Source organism: Python bivittatus, unplaced genomic scaffold (assembly GCF_059951505.1).
Source record: "Python bivittatus isolate LINGU-HERP-01145 unplaced genomic scaffold, Pbiv_v1 ctg000790_np1212, whole genome shotgun sequence".
In the NCBI taxonomy this organism is placed as follows: Eukaryota; Metazoa; Chordata; class Lepidosauria; order Squamata; family Pythonidae; genus Python; species Python bivittatus.
This window is the reverse complement of record NW_028277110.1, coordinates 8740621-8766720: the sequence shown is the minus strand read 5'-3', so window position 1 is coordinate 8766720 and position 26100 is coordinate 8740621. Positions and strand designations below refer to the sequence as shown.

At 43.6% G+C, this 26100-nt stretch overlaps 1 protein-coding gene across 3 annotated transcripts in view; it reads left to right on the top strand.

The window, feature by feature from the left end:
• ARR3 (arrestin 3) overlaps positions 1–20810 on the top strand; it is a 58762-nt gene extending 37952 nt beyond the window's left edge. For 2 of the 3 annotated variants that reach the window (XM_088129217.1, XM_088129216.1), the window contains exons 7-14: positions 1709–1844; positions 2282–2366; positions 7621–7693; positions 8441–8578; positions 8659–8742; positions 9960–9983; positions 17310–17362; positions 20077–20810. In XM_088129217.1, the coding sequence (XP_087985343.1) occupies positions 1709–1844; positions 2282–2366; positions 7621–7693; positions 8441–8578; positions 8659–8742; positions 9960–9983; positions 17310–17362; positions 20077–20228 (745 nt within the window). In that variant the 3' untranslated portion in view covers positions 20229–20810. Of the gene's footprint in view, positions 1–1708; positions 1845–2281; positions 2367–7620; positions 7694–8440; positions 8579–8658; positions 8743–9959; positions 9984–17309 lie in introns of all 3 variants that reach the window. The other variant, XM_088129218.1, reaches the window with a different exon arrangement.
• Positions 20811–26100: the final 5290 nt, after the last annotated feature.

Genomic DNA, 26100 nt, shown 5'->3' with positions numbered 1-26100 from the left:
AAGGGCAGCTTTCTGAAGGCTGCACAGCCTCTTCACAGGCTCTGTGAAGAGAGGGCAGCTCTCCAAAGGCTCAGGGAGCCATTTGGAGGAAAGGTTCGCAGGAGAAGATGGGTCCAAAAAGGAGACAGCAAAGGCAGCTGGGCGAACGAATGCTTGCTGACGCTTGCTGGCGCTTGCTGGCCACTGTGGCTTGCTGGCGCTTCCTGGGGCAGGCTGGGGCAGCTGAGGCTTCCAGGTGCGGCTACAGCTTTTTGCTGCTCTGCAGCTCAGGGGCTTCTTGCAGCCGCAGAGCTGTGCAGTTCTGGGGCTCCTTGCCACCCTGCAGGTCAGGATGCAGCAGGCCAAAAGAACATGGTTGGGGGGAGATTGGTGGGTGGGGGGAGTTGAAGCACCCCTGCAGTCGTAAGTGCAGGCAAGCTGCCAAGTGCCTGAATTTTGATCATGTGACTGTGGGGGCGCTGCAACGGCCATAACTTTGGACACTGGTCATAAGCATTTTTTTAAGCATGTTCATGACTTCAAATGGTTGCTGAACAAATGGTTGTAAGTCAAGGACTACCTGTATATGGGAATGACCTTGGGAGAGAGGGGGAAGAGCCACAGCCTAGACAATGGTCTGATAAATGAAATTTGAATCCAGAGGAGGAGGGGTGGCGAAAGCGTCTCAGAAGGGACCTCCCTAGTTTTTGGCAGAGTAAAAGTGAAGGAAGGGAGGGGTACTTTCAGACTTGCGAGATTGGTGTCAGCCTTGTGAGGTATCCAGAAAAGAAGCATAACCAGGAGTACTAGCTCTATCTTTATTGTAAGGTTATTTGTGTGTTTGGGGGGTGTGTGTGTGCATGTGCCTTTAAGTCATTGTTGACTCCTGGCAACTGCTTGGACTAGTTCCTGCAGTTTTCTTGGCAAGGTTTTTCTGAAGTGATTTAGCGTTGCCTCCTTCCTAGGGCTGAGAGGGTGTGACAAGGTCACCTAGCTGGCTTTGTGTCTAAGGGGGGACTAGAACTCACTGTCTGCCAGTTTCTAGCCTGATCCCTTAACCACTACACCAAACTGGCTCTCTTATAAGGTTGTAACCTCTCTTGTAAGGTTACATTAACAGAATCTTGCAAGTCTGAAAGTACCCCTACCTTCCTTTACTTTTACTCTCCTAAAAGCTTAGGGAGGGTCCCTTCTGAGATGCTTTGGCCACCCCTCCTCCTTTGGATTCAAATTTCATTGATCAGACTGTTGTGTAGGTTGCAGCTCTTCCTTCTGCCTCCCAAAATCATTCCCATATACCATTACACATCTAGTTCCATTCTTCCCTATGACTATTTTTTCCTTATTCTCCAGGTTGAAGCATTTCTGGGGTGAAAGGGGGCGAAAGGACAAAGATTACATGAAGTGCTTCCATCCTTTTAGAGCCCACCAGGAGGGAGGGAGGGAGAGAGGGATGGGGGGAGGAGAGAGAGAGCACAAGCAAGCAAGCTTCCTGTTCCTGATTGGTTCAACAGGCTTTGATGCTGTCTGCCCCTGACTAGGTTAGCAGGGCTAGCTGTGATTGATTAAGTTTTTCATATCTGAACCTTTGGAGCACAGGGTTCCTCCCTCACAGTTACTTTTTATCATGGTTTAAAAAATTCAGTAAAACTCAAAGAATAATTCATAAGAATGACCTCTCCTGCCTCGTTGTAGCTCTGGAGGGCTCAGCCATTTCATGTGCTTCCAGGAATTCAGTGCGGCTGGTGATCCGGAAGGTCCAGTTTGCCCCTGCCCTGTCAGGCCCAGCACCCAAATCTCAAATAACCAGGCAGTTTATGATGTCAGACAAGCCCCTGCACCTTGAGGCTTCTCTGGATAAGGAGGTCAGTGTCTCTGCCATCTCTCCTCATTTGACCTTGGTGGTGTGCTGGACTTCTCTGCCCTGATGCCACTTGCTGAGGATGACCGCCTGCTTTCCTCCTTGAAGCTCTGCTTTGGCTAATCCTAACGCTTGCAGGATCTCTCTCTTTGCTCCCAGTTTGCTGAAACTGCAGTGAACATGCATGACAGAACATGCATGTTTCACAGATGCTACTTGTCATCATTTTTGTTCTTTTTCTGATTTTACCATGTTGCATTATGATCCCGAGACTGAACTTCTTCTAAACATAGAATGGTGGGGTTGTGGTATAGCATCAAAAGATTAGAAGGGAAAAAAGAAAAATGGTGTAGGTGTTCAACAGCTAAATGGTGCTTCTCTCCAGGATAACTTGATGCTTTTTTTCTATCTGATTTTAGCAACAGACTATTGTGATTTCAGGTTTATTACCATGGGGATCCAATTGGAGTTAATGTGGACATAAACAATACTACCAACAAGATTGTAAAGAAAATTAAAATATCAGGTAAGGAACGAATAAAACAAGCCATGTAAGCAGCCCATTCATCATATTCCCTGATTTGGCCCTCCATCCTTCTCCATCTTCTTCTTTTGACCTTTGGTGTCACCCAGCAATTCTTATGCAGGATTCTCATCTGCTACCCCCAGCCTTGGGATCTAACTGGATCTAGCATCTGACTGAGGATGAAAGGTCAGCCTGAGCAAGAGCAACTGAGTCAAATTTGTGCTCCTGAACTTCAGTTTGCTATTGATTGCTCCGTCCAGGGTCACTTCTTTTATGTTATGTTATGGTCTTAAAACATGGAACTATTTACATGACTTTCCTGGAAATGGTTTAAACTTATTGCACCCCTACTTTAGGATTGGTGATCTCTTATCTTATTGGTTTTATTTTTAGTAATATTTTATCAGACATACACTTTCCATTTCCTATAGGAGCTCAAGTGACTTGCATGTGGATCTCCCTTCATTTTTCTTGCGCAGCAACCCTGTGAGGTAGATGGGGAGAGAGAGTGACTGGCCCAAAGTCATCCAGGGAGTTGTCATGATTGAGGATGGACTTGAAGCTGGACCTCCTTACTCCTAGCCCAACATCTTACCCATTATACCACAGAAGCTCTTTATTTTTTATTTGTAAATAATTAAAGCACCATGGCCCCAAATGAAAGCTGTAATTGGTGGAACCACATGTTTGTAAGGCGTGCTGTAAGACTTGTCTGCTGTAAGAACCGGTTTTCCACAAGGCACTCTGGGCTCATCCAGATAGTCTGCTCACCACTTTCCATTTGTAGAGGACATGTTCTTACAAGGGAGCCTCCATCTCAGAGACAGACTTGGTTGAGGTAGCCTGAGGCAAGCCAAGGTGCCCTGGCTTGAAAGGAGTGTTTTCTCTGGAAGAAAAGCTCCTGTGTGGACATGCAAGTTGTTTGGAGGAGGAGCCTTTGGAAGTTGGGGACGGGTTGGGGTCCAGCTGCAGGACTGCTCCCTCCCAACTGGTTGCTGGGCTCTGGGCCTTTGGGCCAGTTGAGCTAGGGTTGTTGTGGTTGTTATTAATTAAATGAGTATGTCGCTCAATTCCCAACTACTCTGGGTGGTTCACAAGTAAACAATATTAAAAGGAATAAAACAGTATAATAAACAAGAACAAGGAATAAAAGATGACAAACTGGACAGAAGCAAAAACAGACCCACATGCTTAAAGGGGCCTTCAGTCACTCTTGCCAAAGGCCTGGGCGAAGAGCCAGGTCTTCAAGGCCCTTCGAAATACCAACAGGGTGGCAGCAGCAGAATAAGGCAACTGTGGTCCAAGAGAGGTGGTAGCCACAGTGGTGGAGCAGAAAGGCATTGTTCCTTCCTTGCCTTGGCAATGAGGGCAGGAGCCAGCAGTGGTTGGCTGGCATGGAGTTTGAAGGCAGCATCATATGTTCTGTTAACCTCCAGCTGAAACTAGGTGCCTCCCCCCCTTTTCCAGATGTCTAGTAGCCCATCAGGAAGATGGAGGCTGCCCCCTCCCACCTGGCAGTGGTGGAGTATCCCCAGGGAGCAGGCCTTGCTTATGTCTGAGTTCTTCGTGCCATAGAGGAAGGTGCTCCATGTTGCCTGGTCAATTCCCCCTCCTGCTGCAGGCTGGGGAAGAACAGGGAGGAGTGTGAATTAACCAGGCAACATAAAGAGCTCATGCAGTGAGGAGAGGGGGGATTTCAGCAGTTTGGAATGTGAGGGGCACCCTTGCTGAGGCTGCACCCATAGATGTTGAGCTGCTGTGTGGAGGAGTTCAAAGCCAAAAGCAAAAGAAGACTGCAAGTGTGGCTCTTGCAGTCTACAGTGGCTAAAGTTTCAGATCAGGACAAGGGAGTCCAATTTGTACCACTTCGAGGTCTTTCAAAAGCAAAGTGTATAGAATACAAATAAATAAATAACTGCAAATATTTAAAGAGAAAAGCAGTTCAGGAACACACAGCAGAATACCCAGATTTCTTATACTTCTTTTCACTCCTGATGTCTCTAAGGACAGCCCATCTTTTGGGTGGTGGCCATGCTTGGGATTTTTGAGGACTTATCATGGCTACAATAGGGAGCTTGGACAGTAACCGTACAGATGACTCCAAAAATCAGGTGAAGGACTAATTTGTTAAAGTTTCCAGGGATGATGCAACACAATGGACAAAAAAATTCCTACCACATCTCCTGAAAGTCAAAAGTTGAATGAGCAGTTTCAGCCCAGATTCAGAACTCTGGTAATGCCATAAACTTCTGCAGCTCAACTTAAAACATATGTTACAATGCAAACTCTGCTCCTTTTGAGGGTAGTATGAAAGAGTGGGGCCAGTGTCATGGCATGATAAAGTGCCTTCTCATTTCTGTGTGCAAAGCCCTTCTGATTAGGAGGGATACCAATGAGTGATGGAAGAATAAGAAAATGAGAAAACCCATACAGTTTCAGTACAGTAAAAACTTTAGAAATATTCTCCATGGACCCATCATGCTCTTCCCTTTCAGGCTAGGCAACATTATGCAAAGCTCTGAAAAAGACTAAGAAATAGTAAACAAAGGAAGTTAATGACAGATAAAAAGAATAAGAAATATAACCAAATCTACTTTACATCAACACTACTTGTTATATTTCTCCATACCTTTCTCTTCTTGCAAATCATCCTTTCTTCCATCACATCCATACACTGCTCCATATGTTGCCTGTTGCTCATTAACATTTTCACCTATCTGTTTTTTGGGGGATCTCATTAACTCCATCCAACAATGATTCTCTTGGTCTTCCCCTTCCCCTTCTTTCCCATCCATTCACTTTTCCTTCATGTACCTCTTTTGCAATTTAATCATTAATTCATTCTCTCTATACTTCAACATCTTTATTTCATATAGGTTTCTCAAGCTACATTCATTCATAACCCATTCATTCTCAACCCAATCTCTTCTTGTGTTTAGTGCACACACTTCTTAAGTAATCCATTCTCATAGCATTCAAGTTGTTGTTATGCGACACATCAACTCCCTTCCATATAATTCTGCTGGTAAATGACAGGTCTGTTTGTAAATAAGATCTTGTTGTGGAATATCAGATAGACTAGTACCTGGCTGGATGAGGGTGGTGATAGTGTCCTTTTGGAGATCTGACCAGCTGGGTTTTGGGTCCTAGAGCAGTGTAACCCCAGGCCAGGGGAAGGGGTAGGATAGATCTGGTGGGACAGCTTGTTTGTGATCAGGGGAACTGTTCCTGAGGTATTGAGGTATAAGAGTCTACACATCAATTTGGGCTGTAGAAACAAGCTGGGTGTCCTTCTGGTGTATTGGCCACCCTGCTGTCTAGTTGGATCTCTTTCCAGGTTTCTTGAGTTGGTCACCAGGCTAACGTTGGGAACCCTGTGCCTTACAATGCTGAATGACTTCAACATTCATATCCTGGGGGTGCATGTAGGAAAGCCAAAGAGTTTATGGCCTTTGTGAGGACCATAAGCTTGTCCCAAGTAATCTTTAGCCAAACACATTCAGGTAGTCATACATTAGACAACATGGTCAGGTTACTTTCTAGACCCTTTCAATTTAACTGCCATCTAGGTTCTCTGCAAGGATGGACCCTTTAGGAGGGTTCACCAGATCTAGAAGGTTTCTGGATAGCATCCTCCCAGTGATCTGATAAACAGTTTTGCTGGGAGTCTAGTTAGTCTCTGGCACCAGAGGCAACCTGTGTCCTTGATGAAAGAGACAGCTTATCTCTGTCCATGGATCCTGGGGTGTGCCTTGGTTTCATAAGGAATTCTGGAAGATGTAGCATCACAATAGATCATATACTATTCTTCTACCAGAATTTACGTTCTTCACATTTCTCCATTTATTTTCATATCTTTATAAACATTCTACTAAGGTACACCAATTCATCTACTTGATCTAGTTTTTCACCTTTTATGTATAACTTGCAATGTTAACTCCATTTTTCCTGTCAAAAATCTTGGTCTTTGATTTTTCAGATCCATATTCCTCATTGCATCATCATACAATCTAACATTTGTTGCAGATTAACTGGGTTCTCCACCACCAACACAGCATTGTTTGCTTGCAAAAGTACAAACACATTATACACCTCTACCAACATCACAAAGTCCATAAATACACTAGACAACCAAAAGGATATCGTACATCATTGCTTATTTCCCTGCTCAGTGTTGCACCACGTATTGAACATTACATGTATTCTCAGGCACACTTTACTTCCCTCATTAATTGTGCATTGCAACCCTAACCCTAACCCTAACCCTAACCCTACCTTCCTATTAGTGTGACCCATTCCATAATTTAAGCTTAAGCAGTTTATCATACATTTTCTTTGTCCAACTTTCAGAACCTATGAATATGGTTCTGGGAGGAGCATCCATGGATCCTTCACTATTTCTTGTAATCTTTCATTATAAACAGTCACAACAATCGTGCTTTTAGGTGTATTTCTTTGCCACATACATGCATTGTAAACTCACACTTAAATCACATCTTCAAAACAGATCTTTTTCTAAACAGATACTTACCAATCACCATTTGTCAGAACCTGCATCAACCAACAATTGTTAATTTACAAAGGATAGCAGTCAATGGGAGTTTGATTGCTTTGCTTCTGCCAGTTGTGACTAGGGAGGGGGGCTAGTAGTTAATGGTTGTAATTGGAGTAGTACTGGGAGATGGTGAGGAGCTTAACCTTATATGGGCAATGAGGTCAGACCTGATTGCAGGCAAGGTCAGTGGGGGCCTGATGTCCAGGAAGGAGCTATGTATCCTGGGAGGAAGGAAAGAGGTCACCACCAGGTGAAAAGGAATTGAGGCACCAGGGCAACAAGGGGAGGGGGGATAAATAGAGGGAAGTTTACCCAGGCTTTAGTTTTAGCAATGCTTTGTTTCATGCTGCATGTACCTAATAAAGGAGCATTTATCTGAACCGGGCCTGGTTTCATGAGAATTCTTCTGGATCCGGGCTTGGACTTTGTGGACTTGACACCATTCTTATTCACTGTTGGGTATCTGAATGGCCCAATCACTTTTTTTCTGGACTATGATTCATTGCCCACATCCCACCACCTAGAAGGTACATGCAGTGTACTGACACACATCAAGATACAAATTCAAATACATATGAGATATTAAACTGATAGGGACATAGTATACCTGCCTGGTTTGGTAAACTTGTAATATCCATGTAAAATCCTCCCCACTCTTAGAGGACTACCATACTACTGTGTCTCCCTCTTTTTCTCCAGTTGAACAGATCACAGATGTGGTTCTCTTTTCACTGGATAAATATACTAAGATGGTCTGCTCAGAGGAATTCATGTAAGTGGCAAGTTTTTGACTGATGGGAATCAAGAAGTGGAGAGAGTGGTCCATTCACAATAGAATGTATGCTTGGCTCTGGCTAAAATGGTTTGGGTGACAGCAATTGCAAGCAGATCATCTCTGCTTTCTTTTCCGTTTTGGCCCAAAACATGTTTTACATTTTTTATTAATATATTCATGTTTGAAAATGAGACTTTGGATTTTCAGACATTGTTGAAAATGGAATCTTTGTAGCTGCATGTTATATGGAGATGGGCAGGCCCTAATAAAAACCTTGACAATGTAGGGGAAAAGGTCACTCCCTGACTGGGGGTGGGGCATTTTTTTTCCTGGAAAAAATCGAGGAAATGATTGTTTAAGAGATCTGATAATTCAGAAGCTAATTGCTCAATTCGGCGGAATTTGGAAGAACTCCAGTGAATTCAGGAAAGGAGGTATCATTGCTGCTTCATATAGAAGTCACATGAAATTGTCTCTATTGATGCATGTGAGGAGCCTGTCCCTCTTGCCTTTTCCAGTGCATATTCATACAGTAAAGCTTCCTACCTTGCACATGTACAAGGTGCCCACAGAATGGGGAAGTATAGGCATGTAAGTAACACGTTACTTGATTAAAGTCTATTTCTGTTCTGGGGAAAAATTCTTTTTTTCATCAGTTCCAAGCTATGGTACAGTATATAGTTTTCATTAGCATCAGAGCCCACCAGATTCTTATACACTGATCTAGTCTTGCCTTTTTTATAGTGAGAATGTGGCTGCAAACTCCACCTTCTCCAAAACCTACGCTGTGACTCCTGTTTTATCAAAGAATCGTGAGAAGCGTGGCTTGGCTCTGGATGGCAAGCTTAAGCATGAGGACACCAATCTGGCTTCCACAACTATGTAAGAGGAAACATCTTCTTCCCCATCACCACCTCTTGCTATTATCACCACTTCCAACATTTCCCATTCTTTCTTCTTAGTCTGAGGCCTGGGATGGACAAAGAGGTTCTTGGCATTCTGGTTTCCTACAGAGTGAAAGTCAACTTGGTGGTATCGAGAGGAGGGTGAGCCTTTTTTTTACAAGAACTCAGTGAAAGAGTCACCTTTGGATTCTGCCCCAATGTGATTGGCTGCTGTCTTGTTCCCCATCTGCCCCTTCCCCACACCTTTTCTTGGAGCTCAAACCCCAACTTACATGGGGACCTGTCTTGGCCATTACTTAGTGGGGTTGAGTTTCCACGGCTGAGAGTAGACTTGAGCTGGGAGCTCCCCAGCCCTCGTCCAGTAGCCTAACCGATACCACAGGCTGCAGTCACACAGCTCCTGGCCTGTTCTTGCCTAGAACTGTGATTCTGTTTCATTTGTATTACCTGCTAGATCAAGCACAGGCTGCCTTTGGTTTCAAAGTTTATCACAATTTATATATAGCTACTAACAATGTGATATGACATTAAAATTAAAGGAGAAAAAGTTGTGGAAAATTATCCTCATAAACCAAACTATTCCATAACTTTAGACTAAATTGCTTGAGAGTGCTCTTCCCTGTCCATTGGCTAAAAACAAACAAACCCTAATTCAAATACTGATTCACAGCCTATGGCTGCAAAGCTGCTATAGATCTGTCCTTTCAGAATTGTATGATAATTATTTTGGCTACTCCCTTACTTTAAATGTCTATAGTCATTGAGGTCTTGATCGATTCAAAACCCACATCAGCTGGCTTTGGCTGATCGTGAAAAAACTACGCTGAGTTAGATGGTCTTAGGATTCAGAAGGGAGACCCACAGGACATACCAGGGGTATAGACTAGACTGGGAAGTAGATAAAACATCCCTGAAGAAGACAGTGGTAAATCAGTTTATATGTTGCTAGCCCACAACCCAAAACAGGTCAGAAAGTGACTAGGGATCAAGCAAACTCATGAAAGACTTTACCCTTTTTTTCAATAGATTCCAAGTACTGAAGCCTGCATGCTAAGACAAAGTTAGGCATCCTTACCATGCATTGATTTGTCAAAGGTTGTAGGGATTTCAGCCCCCTTGGTTTAATGCTTCTAGCATGTTAAAAATTTATAGACTGGAATAATTGGAGAACTGTCATTCAAGGAAGTTGTAACAATTCAGCCTGTTTCCACAATTCCTTTGTGCTTAAATTGGACATAAATTGGAGATCTGGAGGCTGAACACCAGCTATTTACTGACAGGAAACAGCAACTCACCTTTCACATCTATGGACTGTTCTTTGTGTTGTTCTCAATATTGAGCATCTCTTCTTTCCACAGCATCCTGGGAGATCTCACATCAAGGTAAGTACTGATTTATTGATCAGTAAATCAGTTTATTTCCTATTGTATTGAAAAGGTGCATGACTTAAGCTTTAAGAACTGTGTGCTCTGATTGAGTGCCATTATACTACAAGTACTTTGAAGTTGGTGGGATATTGGAATGCCAGTAAGTTCGCTTTCAGTGTAGTCTCTAGAGTAGAAATCTTGCTTGCATGGAATGGTGTGAACACGCTTGGTTTTGATTGCGATTAGGGATTACTGGTCAGAATGTGCCAAAATGTGTCATTACTGTCCTTACCATTATCAGGGAATACTACACATGGCATAAGTACAGTTAAGGCTGGTGACCTAGTTTACGCTTTCCTCTTACTAAAAAACATTATGTGAAAGCTTTGATTGACCAAACCCATGATGGCTGGTGGAGTTCAATCTCTATAGGCCCATCTGCTGACAACCATGGTGTAGGAAAAATTGCAGCTTAGAATAAGAGGAGTAAATGAAATAGAGTATGAATGAATGAGTACAAGGAAACAAAGAATACTAGATATGTTGTGCCTATGAAACTAAGAAAAAGGATTAAAAAATATTAGAATGAAAGTGGTTTAATTTTGTGGAGTGGAGTTGATGAATACATGAAGTGAAAGTGTAGGTTTAATTATAAATATGATTGAGACAAGAGTACAGAAAAAGTGATGGGCCCATTTGGAGATCCAAAAATGAATGAGAAGGGTGACTAGTGAATATCTGCTTAGAACGGTCTGTTTCAAATATGTGGTTTAACCATAAGTATGTTCATCTGTACCCAGGGCAAAAGACTAGACATCTAATAACATGACTGATGTGATTTTTTTTTGATAAAATATTGAGGGAATTAATAAAGGATGCAAGGCTGGTGAGAAGTTCTGAATCTGGGACAATCATATTTTGCCGGTAAAAGTGGAACTTGGTGAAAAAATGGACATAGAAGAAAAAGGATGAAATGATAGAAATGAGAGTGAAAACAGAATGATTACAGGAAGAGAAATACAGGTCCTTTATGAAAAAAATATTAGAAGATTAATCTCCTAACAGAATAAAAGGATAATAGACACAGGGAAAAAGCATGTGGAATCTGCTTGGAACAGAGTGAAAAGAATGATGTTACAGAGCACTACAGAAGTGTTCGTAGTTAGTGGGAAATATGGAAAAGGTTGCCTGGTGGAACGATGAAGTGAAAAGAGCTGTGGGTAAGAAAAATGGATAGAAGAGAATAAGATGACAGAAAGATAATGTGAGGATACAGAAAAAGGCAGTTGCAAAGAATGTAGAGCGAGGAATGTTGAATAAAAGGTAGAGAAAATGCAGAGTGATTCTGATGGAAATGGATGAAGAAGGCTAAGCAAGGAGACCCAGCAGGGTGTATGGGATTAAAAATAAAAATGGTAGGATGGTTTTGGACGAAACTGAAGTAAGGGAATAGTAGAGGGACTATTTTAGATTCTTGCATGGGAATGATAGTGATGTGTTAACAAGCAGGATCAAAATTAACATGTTAGTATCCAAGAAAAAAATAATGAAAGGAGTAAGAGTATCAGAATAAATACCACAACTGGATAAATGCTAAAAAATGGATGTGATATGCTTTTGTGCAACTTTTTAAACTTAGGTTTTAGGTTCCATCTATGTTTGAAGATTGGAAGAATGCAGTCACTGTTCTGTTACAGAAGGAGAAAAGTAGCAACAGCGAATGCAGAAATATAGGCGGTACATTTATTAAGTGTATAAGGGAAGGTATTGGCAGAAATCCAATGTAATTGGTATGAGAAGTGTCAACAAGCAGTTTGGGAAGTCAGCATGGCTTTATGCCTCATTGGGATGTGCAGACCAGACATTTTCCCTTCAGCAGGTCATTGTCAAAGACATAAATGTGAGAAAGAAAGGATACTGTATTTATGTTGATTTGGAAAAATGTATGATAACATGAATATAGGTAGTCCTCACTTACTGACTATTTGTTCAATGACTGACAATACTGAAAAAGGAGACCAGTCCTTGAAGTTGCAGCTGCACAGCATTCCCTTGGTCATGTGATTGCAATTTAGGTGCTTGGCAACCTGCTTGCAATTATGATGGTTGCAACGTCCTGTGGTCATGTGATGGCCATTTGCGACCTTCACAACCAGCTTCTGACAAGCAAAGTCAGTGGGGAAGCTGGCAGGAAGTCATAAGTCATGGTCACATGACATCACACTTATTGGCTGCGGGTGATTCGCTTAATGACAGCAGCCATAACTGCTATCGTACGTTGGGTGTGGTCATGTGATTTTTCACTTTATGACATCGCTTAGCGACAGAGTTGCCAGTCTCAACCACAGCTGGTAAGTGGGCACTACCTGTAAGTTGGAAGTATGAATGAGTACATGATTGTAAATGCAGCAGGAGATCAAGATCATGTGAGAATATTTTCTATACCATCATAATCACCAAGGTTGGATTCCCCATAGTTAGAATCAATGAAAATTGAAATATAAAACTCAGAAACTTAAGAAAAAAAATATTACTGAAACCTAGACAGGTAGGATGATCCTTACAGAGATGTGCCTATCTGGTGTTTGGATGCTCCATCAGCTGTGACTCCAGCATGGAAGGGGCAGAGTAGCAATAGTAATTCAGGAGACCCTACAGATAGCCAGAAGTGTTGTTCCACAGAAGACAGGGTGTGAGGCCTTATGTGTGAGTTTGAGCCATAGCTACAAGCTGGGGGGTGTTGCTGTTGCTCTACTGGAGTTGCTCAACTCACTGTGAGATTGATGCTATGATTCCATGGAATCATAAGGTGGAAAGGGACTTTGGAGGTATTCCAGTCCAACCCCCAGTCCAGGGCAGGAATCCTTAAATCATCCCAAACAGCTGTCTAGCCTTTGCTTGAAAACATCCATAGAATCATAAAATCGTAGGGTTGGAAGGGACCTTGGAGGTCTTCTAGCCCAACCCCCTGCCCAAGACAGGAGTCCTCATACCATCTCAGGCAAATGGTTGTCCAATCTTTTCTTGAAAATCTCCAGCAATGGAGCACCCACAACTCTGGGAGGCAAGCTGTTCCACTGCTTAATAGTTCCCACTGTCAGGAAATTCCTCCTTATTTCCAGGTTGGATCTCCCTCTGACGAGCTTCCACCCATTGCTTCTTGTCCTACCCTCAGGTGCTATGGAGAATAAATTGATGCCCTCTTCCCTGTGGCAGCCCTTCAAGTATTGGAAGACTGCTATCATGTCTCCCCTCAGTCTTCTCTTTGTTAAGCTAAACTTACCTAGTTCCTTTAGCCGTCCTTCATAGGATTTAGCCTCCAGACCCCTTATCATCTTTGTTGCTCTTCTCTGCACTCTTTCTAGGGTCTCAGCATCCTTTTTGTATTGTGGTGACCAGAACTGGACACAGTATCCCAAATGTGGCCTCACCAGTGCGGCGTAGAGCAGTATTATATATTTGTGGCAGGTTGCTCCTGCTCCATAAACATTGATTTAAAGTATTTTTCCCAGGTTTTGGATGGTATACAACAATCTGGAACAGAGGGAACAGTAAAAGCCCTGGAAATTAATTTCCAAAAGCTTTTGGAGTCTTTATACAGAGAAGCATTTATTAATAATGACCAGGAATCTCTCTCTGCTTTTGTCAGAGTCTGCAAGGCTCAATTCCCAATCCCAGTAAATCCTCTGGAGACCGATTCATTCCAGTAAATATTTCTTTATTGAGAAGAAGCATACAGAGTTCCATAGATTGCTGAAACTGAAAACCCTGTGCTCAGTGGTTTCCTTTTAACCCCCCTCTCCACTTTCAAGTTCCACCCCTTTCACGCCGTCCCTTGGATCTCTTCTTGGTCTCATGCTTGCTTGACCTTGCGAATTCCTGAGAACTTGATAACATCCCATCTGTCTCCGCTGCCTACCTAACTCTCTCCCCCCCCCTCCATTGTTTTGTGGCAGGAACGAGCAAGCAGCTTGTATAAACTAACAATTCTAATAAAATAACACTTCTACTTTATGGCCGGAATAAGCAATCATTTTAACTAGGTTAATAGCTCTAATAACTCTACTAGCTGGATCCAATTGATGATTGATTGCGAGGATCCTGACATGTCGCCCTCCAAAAAGAAAAATATCTTCACATTGAGAATATGATCTGCAAAAGTAAAGAAAAACAGAAGTACAATATAGCTATTTGTAAATTGTATACATTCATTTAGGCTTCTGAGGATATTTTGTATAAAAATCTTTTACAAGTTTAGGTGCTTTAACATGCTTTTCATCTACCCACTCATAATATGACTTAGGAAAATGTTTCCATTGCACTAAGAATTGAAGTTTACCCCTGTTTTCTAGTGTCCAATATCTCTTTTACTTCAAAATGGCTTTCCCCTTCAATCATAATTGGGCTGGGAGGTGGGGGGGGGGGGGAGAATGCCACCTTATCAATTCTTTGAAAGATTTTAGTAAGTTACAGTGGAATACTGGATGAACCTTTTTGTAGTTTTTTGGTAAAGCCAGTTTGAATGAGACTGTGCTAATGATTTTTTTAATGGGGAAAGGATTGGGTGGAGCCCATCATTTTTATAAATTTTGAGGTGAACTATGTTCCGCAATCCAGGATCACCCTTTGGGGGGCGCTGTGGAGGCGGTATATGTACTGTATGAACATCTTTGCCAACCTTTTTGCTGTTGGGATTGAGGCACATGGTATAAAGTGTGCCTATTTGGAGAATAGGTCTATTATCACCCAGATCACCGTTTGGTGGTTGCTTTCGGGTAAATCTACAATAAAGTCCATGGCTATTTGTTTCCAGGGTTGGTGGGGGGTGGCCATGGGTTGTAGTAGTCCTAAGGGTTTCCCTCCCTGTTTTTTGGCCATCGCACACGTGGGGCAGGTGTTTACATGTTCTGCCACGTCTTTCCTCATAGAAGGCTACCAGAATTGTCTGCACAACAAGTGCAAGGTTCTTACAAACCCAAAATGTCCTGAGGTTTTATTATCGTGGCCCCTTTCCAATATTCTGATCGCGGCTTGAACTGCGGAGGTCTTTGTTGCTGTTGTTGGTGGCATGCCTGCGGCAGCTGGGGAAGTCCCACTTGTTACAAGGTAATTGAAACCTTCCTGCAGGCTAAGTGCTGCCACCTGCCGTAGTTAAGTTGCGGTAAGTTCTTCCTCTTTCGCCCGCCAGCGCCTGAGGCAAGGAAGCTGACCAGGCGTGCTTGGAACTAGCTGGGCGGAATGGCGGCTAGCTTGTCTGGCGTGCACTGAGCTGGGCTGAACCTGACATAAAAGACATGGTATGAAGCAGAGGATGGATGTAGTTTGCAAGTGTGGTTTGTCAGAAGAAAAGGGTATGGAGCAAAGTAGATTTAGCCATATTTCCATTTCTTTTCTTAGCTCATACCTTTAATTTCAGCCTCTTACAATCTTTTAGTCCTTGTCCATGCTTTGCGTAACACTATTTATCCCAAAAGGGAAGTATGTGATGGGTATGCTTTATAGGAAAACGCATGCTATATACTGTAGGTGTCAAGTCCACGATGTCCAACTCTCAGTTCTGAAGCATTCTCACACAACCAGGCTTGGTTCAGATAAATGCTTCTTTATTAAGAGGTACATGTAGCTTGTAAACAGAACATTGCTAAAACTAACGCCTTGGGTAAACCTCCCTCTATTTATCCCCCCTCCCCTTATTGCCTGGCATCGTGACTCCTCTTCACCTGTTGTTGACCTCTCTCCTTCCTCCTCGAGCTTCTTCCGGGCTCTTTGGGCCCCAGCTGCCTGGCCGGCAATCAAGCCAGTCTAAATTGCCCATATATGGTTAAGCTGCTTCCCAACTCCCATTACAACCATTAACAGCCACCCCCCCTCCTTAGTTACAAGTGGCAGAAACAAATCAATCCAACTCCCAATGAATGCAATACAATGGAAAACAACAACAGTTGGGTGATGCAGGTTCTGACAGTAGGAACATTTTACATTTTGCACCAGAATATTCCAGGTTTGTTTCTTCATGAGGACATGGAGCTGAAACATTTCTGATGGGATCTGACCTGACAAACTGAGTAGATATTCAAATAACAACATTTTCCTACCTTGAAGGAAGTGATAATGAATCCTCTTCATGGGCCAGCCATGTTTGACATCTTTTGTCCAACTTTTGGGAAAGTTGTAAAGAAGGTGGTGGGTACTCAACTAGAAGGATCCTAGAGGAAATGGATTATGTAGATTCATACCAGTATGGGATGAACATGGCAATGGTTGCCCTGGTATATGATATTCTCAGGGATCTCAATTAGGGAAAGGTCAAATCGGATTTTTCAGCCATGTTTGACACTACCAAGGATTGCTTATGAGAGTCGGGAATTGGGGGCACTATCTTAGAATTTTGCAACTACCCGTGTGGGTGGTTCCAGTCAGTGGTCCTAGGGGAGCTGTGCCTGAGTCCAGTATGGGCATGCTGCAGGGCTTGGTACTCTCCCTGGTGATCTTCTGTATGAAGCCCCTGGGTGAAATCATCTGTCAGCTTGGAATTAGGTATCACCAGTATCCTGAGGGCACCCAAGTTTATATCATCCCTCCAGGCCAAGTCAGAGATGCCATGGACAACCTGGACCAGTGTCTGGAGGCTGTCAGGGTCTGGATGGGTAAAAAAAAAAAAGCTCAGATTAACTATGTCAAAAACAAACTTGCTCTTTATCAATAAATACTAAGGTGATCTGGTAACAAGGTCCCAGTTGGGACTTTGGATGGGGTTACCCTACCTCCAGAGGGAGTGGTCTGCAGCTTGGGGGTCCTTTTGGACTCATAACTCCTACCCAGCTCTGGCTGGTGTGCCAGTTACATCCCCACCTTGGTCAGGGTGGTCTGACAGCAGGAACTCATGCCAAGACCACCACATGGCTGGACTATGGCAATGTACTGTGTCTAGGCAGCCTCAGGCATCTGAAGAAGGCCTGCTGAGGGTCCCTTCTCCGTCCAAGGTTCATGGGATTGCATGTGCAGGAGGCCTTGTCCCCATAGCCCCCAGTGGGTTGGAAGGTAGCTTCCTTTGTTGTATTCAGAAGGATTGTGAAAACCTTCTATTCTCAGCCATCCTTCAGCTTCTGCTGAGTGGTGAGTGGGGTTTCCTCCAATATTTTTGTTGTGTGCTTAATTGATTTTTTTTACTTTGTTTATTATTCGGTTTGTTTTTATTCTGTTGCACATTGCCCAGAGTCATAAGATTGGTCAGTTAACAAATACTTAAATAAAACAAATGCATATGTAAAACATAAATGAATCTAGCACAACAAGATTTCTGTGCCTGCTTTCGGCAGACTGATGTGGTTTCTTTTTCAGTGATGTCTCTGTTGAGATGCCGGTTATTCTGATGCATCCTAAACCCGAGGAGAGTAAGTAAAAAGTTTTGTCTAGAAAATGTTCATGCCTCAACTGTTTCAAGACATGATGACTCTGAGAGAATGCCAGACTTTGGAAAATGCTGTCCAAATCTTTGCAATCAGCCACACAGAGCTCATTCAGTGCTGGGAAAAATTCAGGAGCAAATCCACTGATTATTGATGGGGCAGTTTGGGGAGCGGTATGTCTTTGGGACGTATCACCACGTCTCCCCAAATGGCGCAAAGCAGCCACCAACTTTCTGCCACTGGTTGCCACCTTTCAGGGGTGTGATTTCATGCTGCTTTTAGGGATGGACATTGGAGCAGTTTTGTTTGTAGAGACTTGCTTTTCTCATTCTTAAAACCATAAAAAAGGCTGAAGAACAGGCTGGAAAAAATTGGCCTCCCTCCTTCCTGTGCCATCACCTTCCTTCCAGTAGAGTAGGTTGGGGGAGTGAAGTGTGACCCACGAACCTTGGAAGGTGGCTCCCTCAGCCTAGGCTTACAGAGACCTGCGTCTCCCAGTGACAAGCAGGACCTGCTGGCAACTCCAGTTTATGGGTCCTTCAAACTCTCTGGTCCATTTTCAAAAGGATCGGTATAGATTCTCTTTTTTCAAAATCTCATAATTTTTTAAAAACACACACTCTTAGATATTCAGTCTTTTAGCACATTGCAGATTTTACAGGAAAAAAACCCATATTTTTGCTAGTGAAAAAAAAAATCAAAATCCAATTTCAAGAATTTGCAATCTTTTGAGAACTTTAGTAAGAGGTTACCAAAGCCAACCTGGGCAATCAGAAGAAAAACACAGGAGAGAAGCTGTGAAGGGTGTTGTGGCCGTGGCGGGGAAGGGACTGCCTCATTTCCATCTGGAGCAGCAGTGGTGGGGCAACACACAGCCCCCTTGAACCCAGCTTCCCTTTTCTCCCTTTTGGGTCATCTCTCTCCTAAGAAGAATATGGGAATCATGAGTAGTCTTGCGGCTGGATTCCTTTCCTCATTATTTAAATACTTTTTTTGGTCATCCTTCTGACAACAGCACTCAAAGATAAACGATAACCCCACTCACCAACCCCCCTAAATGAATGGACAAACCGAACACACACATACCCCCCGATAATAAACAGAACTCACCTAACCACCTGGGAAACAGCCAGGCCAATGCCTTGCGAAAGGGTGAGTTCCTTTAATCACCTCCTTTTTCTTGCCCCATCCCCCACCAACAAGAGCTCTCATGTGCACCCATCAAGGACGGGCAAACTCCATCTCCTTGAGGGCTGCACTGGGCTGTATGGCGCACTTTGAAGGTTAAGGACTGGACACATTTGAGAGGTGGATTCAGGAGTTTTCAGGTTGAAATAAGTATCTGCAAGGCTGCAGGCACCCATTTTGCCCCATAAACTCCCCAACTCTTCAGTATTTAAAAGAAGCCTAAATACTTGGGCCTGCCCACTCTGGGGTGTGTGAAAGTGGTGGGTTGCCCATGGCTAGCAGGGCACCTCTTGGAATCGTGATTACATAAGGTGGCAAGAGACTCCACTGATTTTGCTGCAGAAGATTGAGATGAGAAACCTTCTTGTCTGCTGCTCCTGGGAAGCATTGACTAGTCCATCTAACTGCCAGAGTTCTGGTTTTAACTTATTGTAATCCCTCCACGCCTTTGCCTCTTCATTCCTTCATGAATCACACTAATAGGTGCAGGTGGGCAGGGAGTTTTTCTGGAATAACGTTGTGTTTATTAATGTGACTAAATGGTGCATGTATTTTTCTTTCATCCTCTGCCTCTTTCTGATACATTATTGACAGCAATATCCAGGTAAGAAAAGAGGGTTACTAGAATTGGCAGCATATCACAATGGATAATTTTATTTCCAATCTAAATTTAGCTCTAACAAAAACATACAGCCCTTAAGAACTGGTGATTCTTTTGACTACCACTAAACATAATTTTATGAACTTCAATGTTAGTGAACTTCAATTTCCATGAAAAATTAATTAATTGGAAAGTTTATGATAGTCTTGTGTTTTGCTGGAGGTTTAGAAGAAAAATAAATGTGACAGTATCACTGTACATTTTTATCAACTTATCCTTAGACTTCATTAAAAAAACATTCTCCTAAATCATATTTATATATTCTTACACTTTGAATTAGTATTTGAAACTGCTGCATTTTGAATCACTATCGAAATTGCTTCAGAGCAATCCAGGGTTCTTGTCGGTTTCTTCTCCCATCCCCTGAGGGTGGTCCCTGGTCTCTTCCTGCCTGGTGGAACGGCTCCTTTTTCCTGGGAGAGCAAATGTCCAGCCACAGGGCTGGTGGCTTCCCACCTGCTCTGCTGGCTGCCGTTCTATGCCTCTGTGGAAGGGAAGTGTAGTCACATGAGGAGGCCTCCCAGGACCCCGGGAAGGGATGGGGGAGGGAGTCCAAAAGCCCCAGGAACAATGATAGTGAAGAGCTGGGCCTTCCAGGTCTGCTCTCTCTTAAGTACTCTGAATTTGCAATTGGAGCTGGATATTTTTGCTGAGCTAGTGGGCGCACATGTTGGTGTATGTGAGGTGGTTGAAAGTACTACTCACTCCTGTCCCAGAAAATGTTCCTGGGCAGAAGACTTTCGGAGGGAATGAGAGTGTGAATGCAAGATCAGAGATTGGTTGTATCGTCTTTTCTCGGGGCACTGACTCTCGTTTTGAAGCCTTGCCTTCATTTTCTGATGATTTTCAGTGAGGAAGTTATGGTTGAGGAATTTGCTCGCCAGAAGCTCGGAGGAGAAGAGGACAGTGAGGAAGAGGAGGAAGAGGAAGGAGGAGGAAAAAGCTAATGCGCAGCTCTCTTCAGCAGGGGTTACTCAGAGTTTCAAAGCTGAGATTATTTAGGGCATTTTCATGAGTTCCATGCAGTTACCTTAATATTTTCAGTATTGTATTTGTGATGTGATAATTTTCTGTTAGCCTATTTTTTCTCCGTGTTAAAAGCATAGTGCAAACGCACCTCTGCGCTAAGGCTTTCGCCCAAATTGTGCATGCAAAGGGAATGACAGATGATGCTCCAATGGCTGCATCCTTTAGAAAAGTAGTGGTGCATCTCGATTCTGTCTGCTTCCCCCCCCCCCCCCCGCCCCGAGGCTTGTCTTCCAGCAGCGGGAACCATTCCTGATTGGATGTGCATCTCTGTCTCAATCTAAGCTTTACCCCAGTGGTTTCTGATAGTTTTAGGCAGTTAGGAGGGGACCTGACAGTGCACTGAATTTACGCAGCACTTTCCTAGGAATGATTGGCATTGTTTGGAAAAAGCTGATTATCCAGTTCTGTGATTGTGTGAATAAATATTATTCCATCAAAATACTTTGCTGAGCTTCTCTTTTCCTACCCTACATGAAAGCTGGCTGAAATGCTTGCTTCAGCTTTCGGGACCAGCTGCAGGCAGCACCATTCCCAAACGGGGAGGACTCCAGGTGCCTGCTGCTGCTGCTGCTGCTGCTGCTGCTGCTGCTGCTGCCAGAGGAGAGTCCTTGGGCACCAAGCATTTAAACTGTGCACGCTTCACCTTGATTTTGGGGGGAGGGATGTGAGTGTGTGTGAAGGGTAAAGAGTTAACCCAGAGGTGGGAAATGATAGCTTTGTGATGGGGCTACAGCAAATTTATGCTGACAACTTTGTCTCACAGTCTCAGGGACTGGAGGACAGCACCATTTACGTTTAATTTCATTTTGCCGTTACTAATTGAAATTAAAAATGCAGCAAGTTTAAAGAAGGGGAGAACAACTAAAAGAAACAAAAATGTGCGGGACATATGCTCTCTAATACGTATGAGTTCTACATAAGAAACACCAATGAATGGTAGCCATATTTCATTCTAATCAGCCACAGCTAATTGGTTTATTTGTAGGTTGCTAATAAGATGAAATCTGCTGACCACCAAATAGCTGGGACTGTATGTTTATCTGTTGAATGCAGAAGTCTTTTAGCTGCAAGTAGGACACAGAGAAACCACATTTTTGTCCAGATGTTGGTTTCCATGTCAGAAGAACAGAGTTCAGAATTGAGCTAACAAATGTAATAACGTCCTCCCAAAATGGAACAACTGTAGGACACTGGACAAATGTGTGTAAATGATGCCGTACTGTCACTCCAACTCCAGCAGCATATAAGCCTCTCCTGTATTGACAATGAGGACAACACCTTAAATCAGATGTCTGGATGTGCCCAAAGTCTCTTCACTAGCTGTTTGGGATAGGAAAAAGATGGTAAGTTTCTTTGGAAGGAATTAAGGAATTGTTTTCCAAAATGTGTCAAAGTTTGCAAAGAAGCCTGCAAAACACTGCTCAGGACTGTATATAATATCTGAATGGGGTCTGACCAAAGCAGAATAGAATGGAACAGTGATGTCCCATGATTTGGAAATTACATTTCTGCTGAAATAGCATTACTGCTATTGCCTATTTCCTTCTGTTTGGCAGCTGGATGGCACTGGAGACATATTCAGGTTGCAATCAACTACTATACCAAGACTTCCCCAATTTAATAAAAATAAAAACTAAGATAAAGTGAGTCTGGCACATTCTGTTTTTGGCAAAAACTATGCTATCTTGTTTCAAGGTATTTACAGATCAATCTCTTCATTATTTTTCCTAGAATTTTCTCAGGTACTGATTTCAAATTGACTGGCCTGGAGTTACCAGATCTTCCTTTCCCCCTTTCCGAACTGAAGCAAACAAGCTCTCCTCTAGTCCTGAGACTGACCTCCACTCTTGGTCAAAAACAGCGCATAAACAATCCACCCAACTTTTTTGCAGCTCCTTCAGGATTCGGAGTGTCTGCAGTGGCCATGAGGACAGGCATGGCCATGCAACCGAAGCCCCATATCTCTGTTCGTGCATTGTCTCACACTCATGCACAAAGGGGCGGGCTTCAATTCTGCAGTCATGCCTCCTCCGCTCCCTGGGATACACCTGCCTAGAATGTAATTTTTATGTGAACATGCTTCTGGACAAATGTTAAGCATTAATCCCGCCCCTTCATTATACTCCTCACAATTGCCTAACTGAACATATCTTGCTGGAGAAGATTGAACCAAAATAGTTGAATAGCTCTTCCTTTACTTAGTAGTCTGCTATCATTTTGACAGCTTCATTGATTTTATGATTCTTTTTTCAAAAGAAACCCTTTTTTATTCATTCAAAGAGTCCTGAAAGAATCAAAATGCTTGAAAATATTTGAAAAATACTGCAGAACATGATTCTCTGTGCAAAAAGTTAAAAAAAGAAACAGGGAATCGTGTTGGAATGCCTTCCATTCACACACATTTAAAAAAATCAGAATGTTTCTAAAATATATTTTATTAAGCAGGATGAAAAATATTTGCAAAAATGTTTCCAAAGTATGGAAATAACAGCTGGTTACTTGGATAAAAAGACAAAAAGAAATTTTAGTGATTTCAGCAATGGGTTAAAATTGAAAAATCCAAGAGACCACCAGATGGTGCTGATCTACTGCAATTAAGAAAGAATCTTCTGTAAAGAGCCTTAGAACAGGATTCCAGATTGCCTTCCAAATTGCAGAACATTTTAAACATTCATCATGGGATGTGCTTAAAAGGCTCAAGTTCAAACAAATGCTGAGTTTGCATAAATGGCAGGGCTTACAATGCAGAAAGAATTAAAATACCAAAGTTCCAATGCACCTTTCTTCTTAGACTTATTTCCACATCCTCCTTGAAATCAGATGTTCCCTCTGATCTAATTCTTTGGAATTCCCTTTTTCCTGCAAACCTGGCCGGAAAGAGTCTGGCTGTCCTTCTTTCCCCTCATCTCGCCGCTTCTCTCTCCCTCCTCCCTCCTCCATTCCCACAAAGTCTTTGAAAGGATGGAAATGCGTCGGTCTCCCAGCCATAACATAAGCCTCAGACCGCTATTAGTTATAAAGCCTCACCCTGAAGATGAGAAATAGAAAAGGAATCAAGCTAAACCGAAGGTAACATTTTTTGAAAAGGACAGCTGAACCAGATCACAGGGTCAGCGTCAGAGATTGAAGCCTGCCACTCACAGTGGTTGCCATGACGAAACCTGGAGACACAGCGATTGCATCCTGTGACACGCTGAAGGAAACTCAGCAGGATATGCCACGGAGGAAGCCAGAACGGTCATTAGCGCTGACTGTAGTCCCAGGCGTTCAGTGCTGGAGGAATGAAGCAAAGAAAGCTGGGGCCAGACCTGCCCCAGGTCCCATCAATTCAACAAGGTCATTTTATGGGGCCCAGGAAGCATGTCTTCTCCGTCGCCGCACCTGCCCTGTGAACAACAGCCTGATGGACTTTCGGAAGGCCTTGGAGGACTGGTTCCTCCCCCAGGCATCGGGCTGGGATGCTACATAAGCCCATTTTAACTGTATGCTGGGTGAGTCATTTGCCCCGGTGCAGTGCGATTCTTATTTGCACTGGGACATTTTTTAACTCTCGGTGAGCCAGTTCCCAGAGTGGCAAACGTGGCAGCCCTACAAAGTAAACAAACCCAGCCACCAACCCACAATAAAGCCTGCTGAGAAATCATAGGCCTGGGCTCAAGAAGGGGTGCCCCAAGGGAGGGGTGGCATAGAAGAGCCTCCCTGGCAGGAGCAGCCCCCTTTGCCTCCTCCCGAGGGAGTTCCCTTCTCCTCCCTCTACCTCTGGAAGGAGGGGGGTCACTTCAAGCAGCCTTTGCCCATCATACAGTTCCTCCCTTCCTCCCCATATTGGGCCTGAAGAGGGTCACCCTCCCTTCCCTGGATCTTGGGACTGAATCCAACCAGTCTGGAAAATGTAAAACCTGTGCTTGCCCCATTCCTAGCAAGACCGTCCAATGCACGTTTTGTCTCACCTTCAAAGGTTAGAGGGTTAGGGTTAGGAAACATATTTTTAGAAAATGAACATTTTTACCGACCACACATAAAACATGGCTGATGCCCAGAAGATACGTCCAAATTCAACAAGCCAGTGCAAAGAAGGCATAACACATAATAAGAGCATCCCCATAAACAATGGGCAGATGATGTCAGAACAAAATCCCTCATCCTTAACCCTCCCCACCCCGAGTATGAGAGACTCCTGCAACTACAGCCTTTGGACAACAGACACCAACGCCCGTTGTCATTTAAGTAGAAAGAGAATTTATAATCACCATGGATTCCAACAATGAGAGTCTTCTTTCCTCTTCCTGACCGAGACAGTCCAGGTACTCAGGGACATGCTCCATAGGTGCAGAAGTGTACATAAACCTATACCTTTAAAAGCCACACTGCCCACCACTCCTCTCGTTGAATGGTCTTCCCAGATCTCTGCTTCCCCTTCCTCTGCTGATGACACCATACACCTGCCCCCCGCCCCCGCCTCTTGATTCAGTGAGGGGCCATGGCCTCCCAGCGCTTTTACAACAGGTCCAGCCACTGCAGTCATGTTGTCCAAAGCATACAGAGTGCTGTCTGAATCAGATATTGCACAGTCTCTACCCAGCATGGGCCTCTTCATACCCCAGTTTTTGTACAACCCACACATGGTCACCACAGCCATCCATGGCCTCACCACTTGGATGTCAGGCACATGGTAGTAAAACTGCCAGCATGTCTTCCATCGCTCCTAAGTTCTTGAAGAGCTCCAAAGGATAGGCAAGAAACTTCAAATATTTTATTTATTTATTTATATTTATTTTCAAAGTTGTATGCCGCCCATCTCCCCCAATGGGTGACTCTGGGCAGCTCACAGTAATAAAAAAGAAGAAAAAACACAGGACTCTCCAAACATGGACATAATCTATAAATAGTTAAAAAACATATATTAAAAATGGGCTAAAAACCTCCTATAATTTGGCCCCAAAAAACCTGTAAGATGCTGGGGGGAGGGGACAACCCCTCACCCCACCAGCCATCTCCACAGGTATAGTCTGAGTGGTGGGTCTTTCGGAAGGTAACATCCAGGCAAGCATGGCCCACTGTCTCCAACAGTGCAGTGCCTCACATCCTTTTTACTTCCGCCTTTCCTCCATTCACCCTTACCTTAAAACTATCATCCAAAATTTGATCATGCCAGACCATGGCAGCCACACTGCTCAGATAGATTGGACCTTTCTGCAGCTCAGGCCATGTGACCTTGAGAAGTTCTCCTCCAACTACTTTCAAGCCACTTCCTTCCCACCCAGTAGGACACAAACATTCCCAGCCACACTGGGCTCAGTCAATCTTGACCTTCCCTAGTCCCATAACTCCAATATTGAAAATGGAGAACAGCTGGACTTCCATTGTGGGCAGATATAACCCATGCTGGCTTGCTGGCAATAGGCCACTTCATGACATAATAGAAGATTCACTGTCCCCCCCACAAAAAAACAAACCAACCAACCCCTAAAAACTGATCTGATCACCTACCAGAGGATCAGCTCTGGTGGTGGATAAACCATACCCAACCTTTGCTAGGAGGTAGATGATCACTTTGCTTGTTGGTCAATGGACAAGTGCCATGGCTTCTTGAATTTCTGGTCCTTCTCCCAAATACCTGCCCAGGAGATCCAATTCTCCCCCAAACTTTTTATTGTTATAAGGCAAACTTCACCTTGAACAATTTTACCAAGTGTGCCACTTGCCCCCGAGATTCCTCCCCCAATCCCTCAAAGGGTTCACTCTGGTCCCAGATACCTGTCTGAATTAGCTGAAAAACTCCACCACCTGTTGAACCTCCTTCTCATCCTGCACTAAGAGGGAGACATGAACTGCATGAGCCACT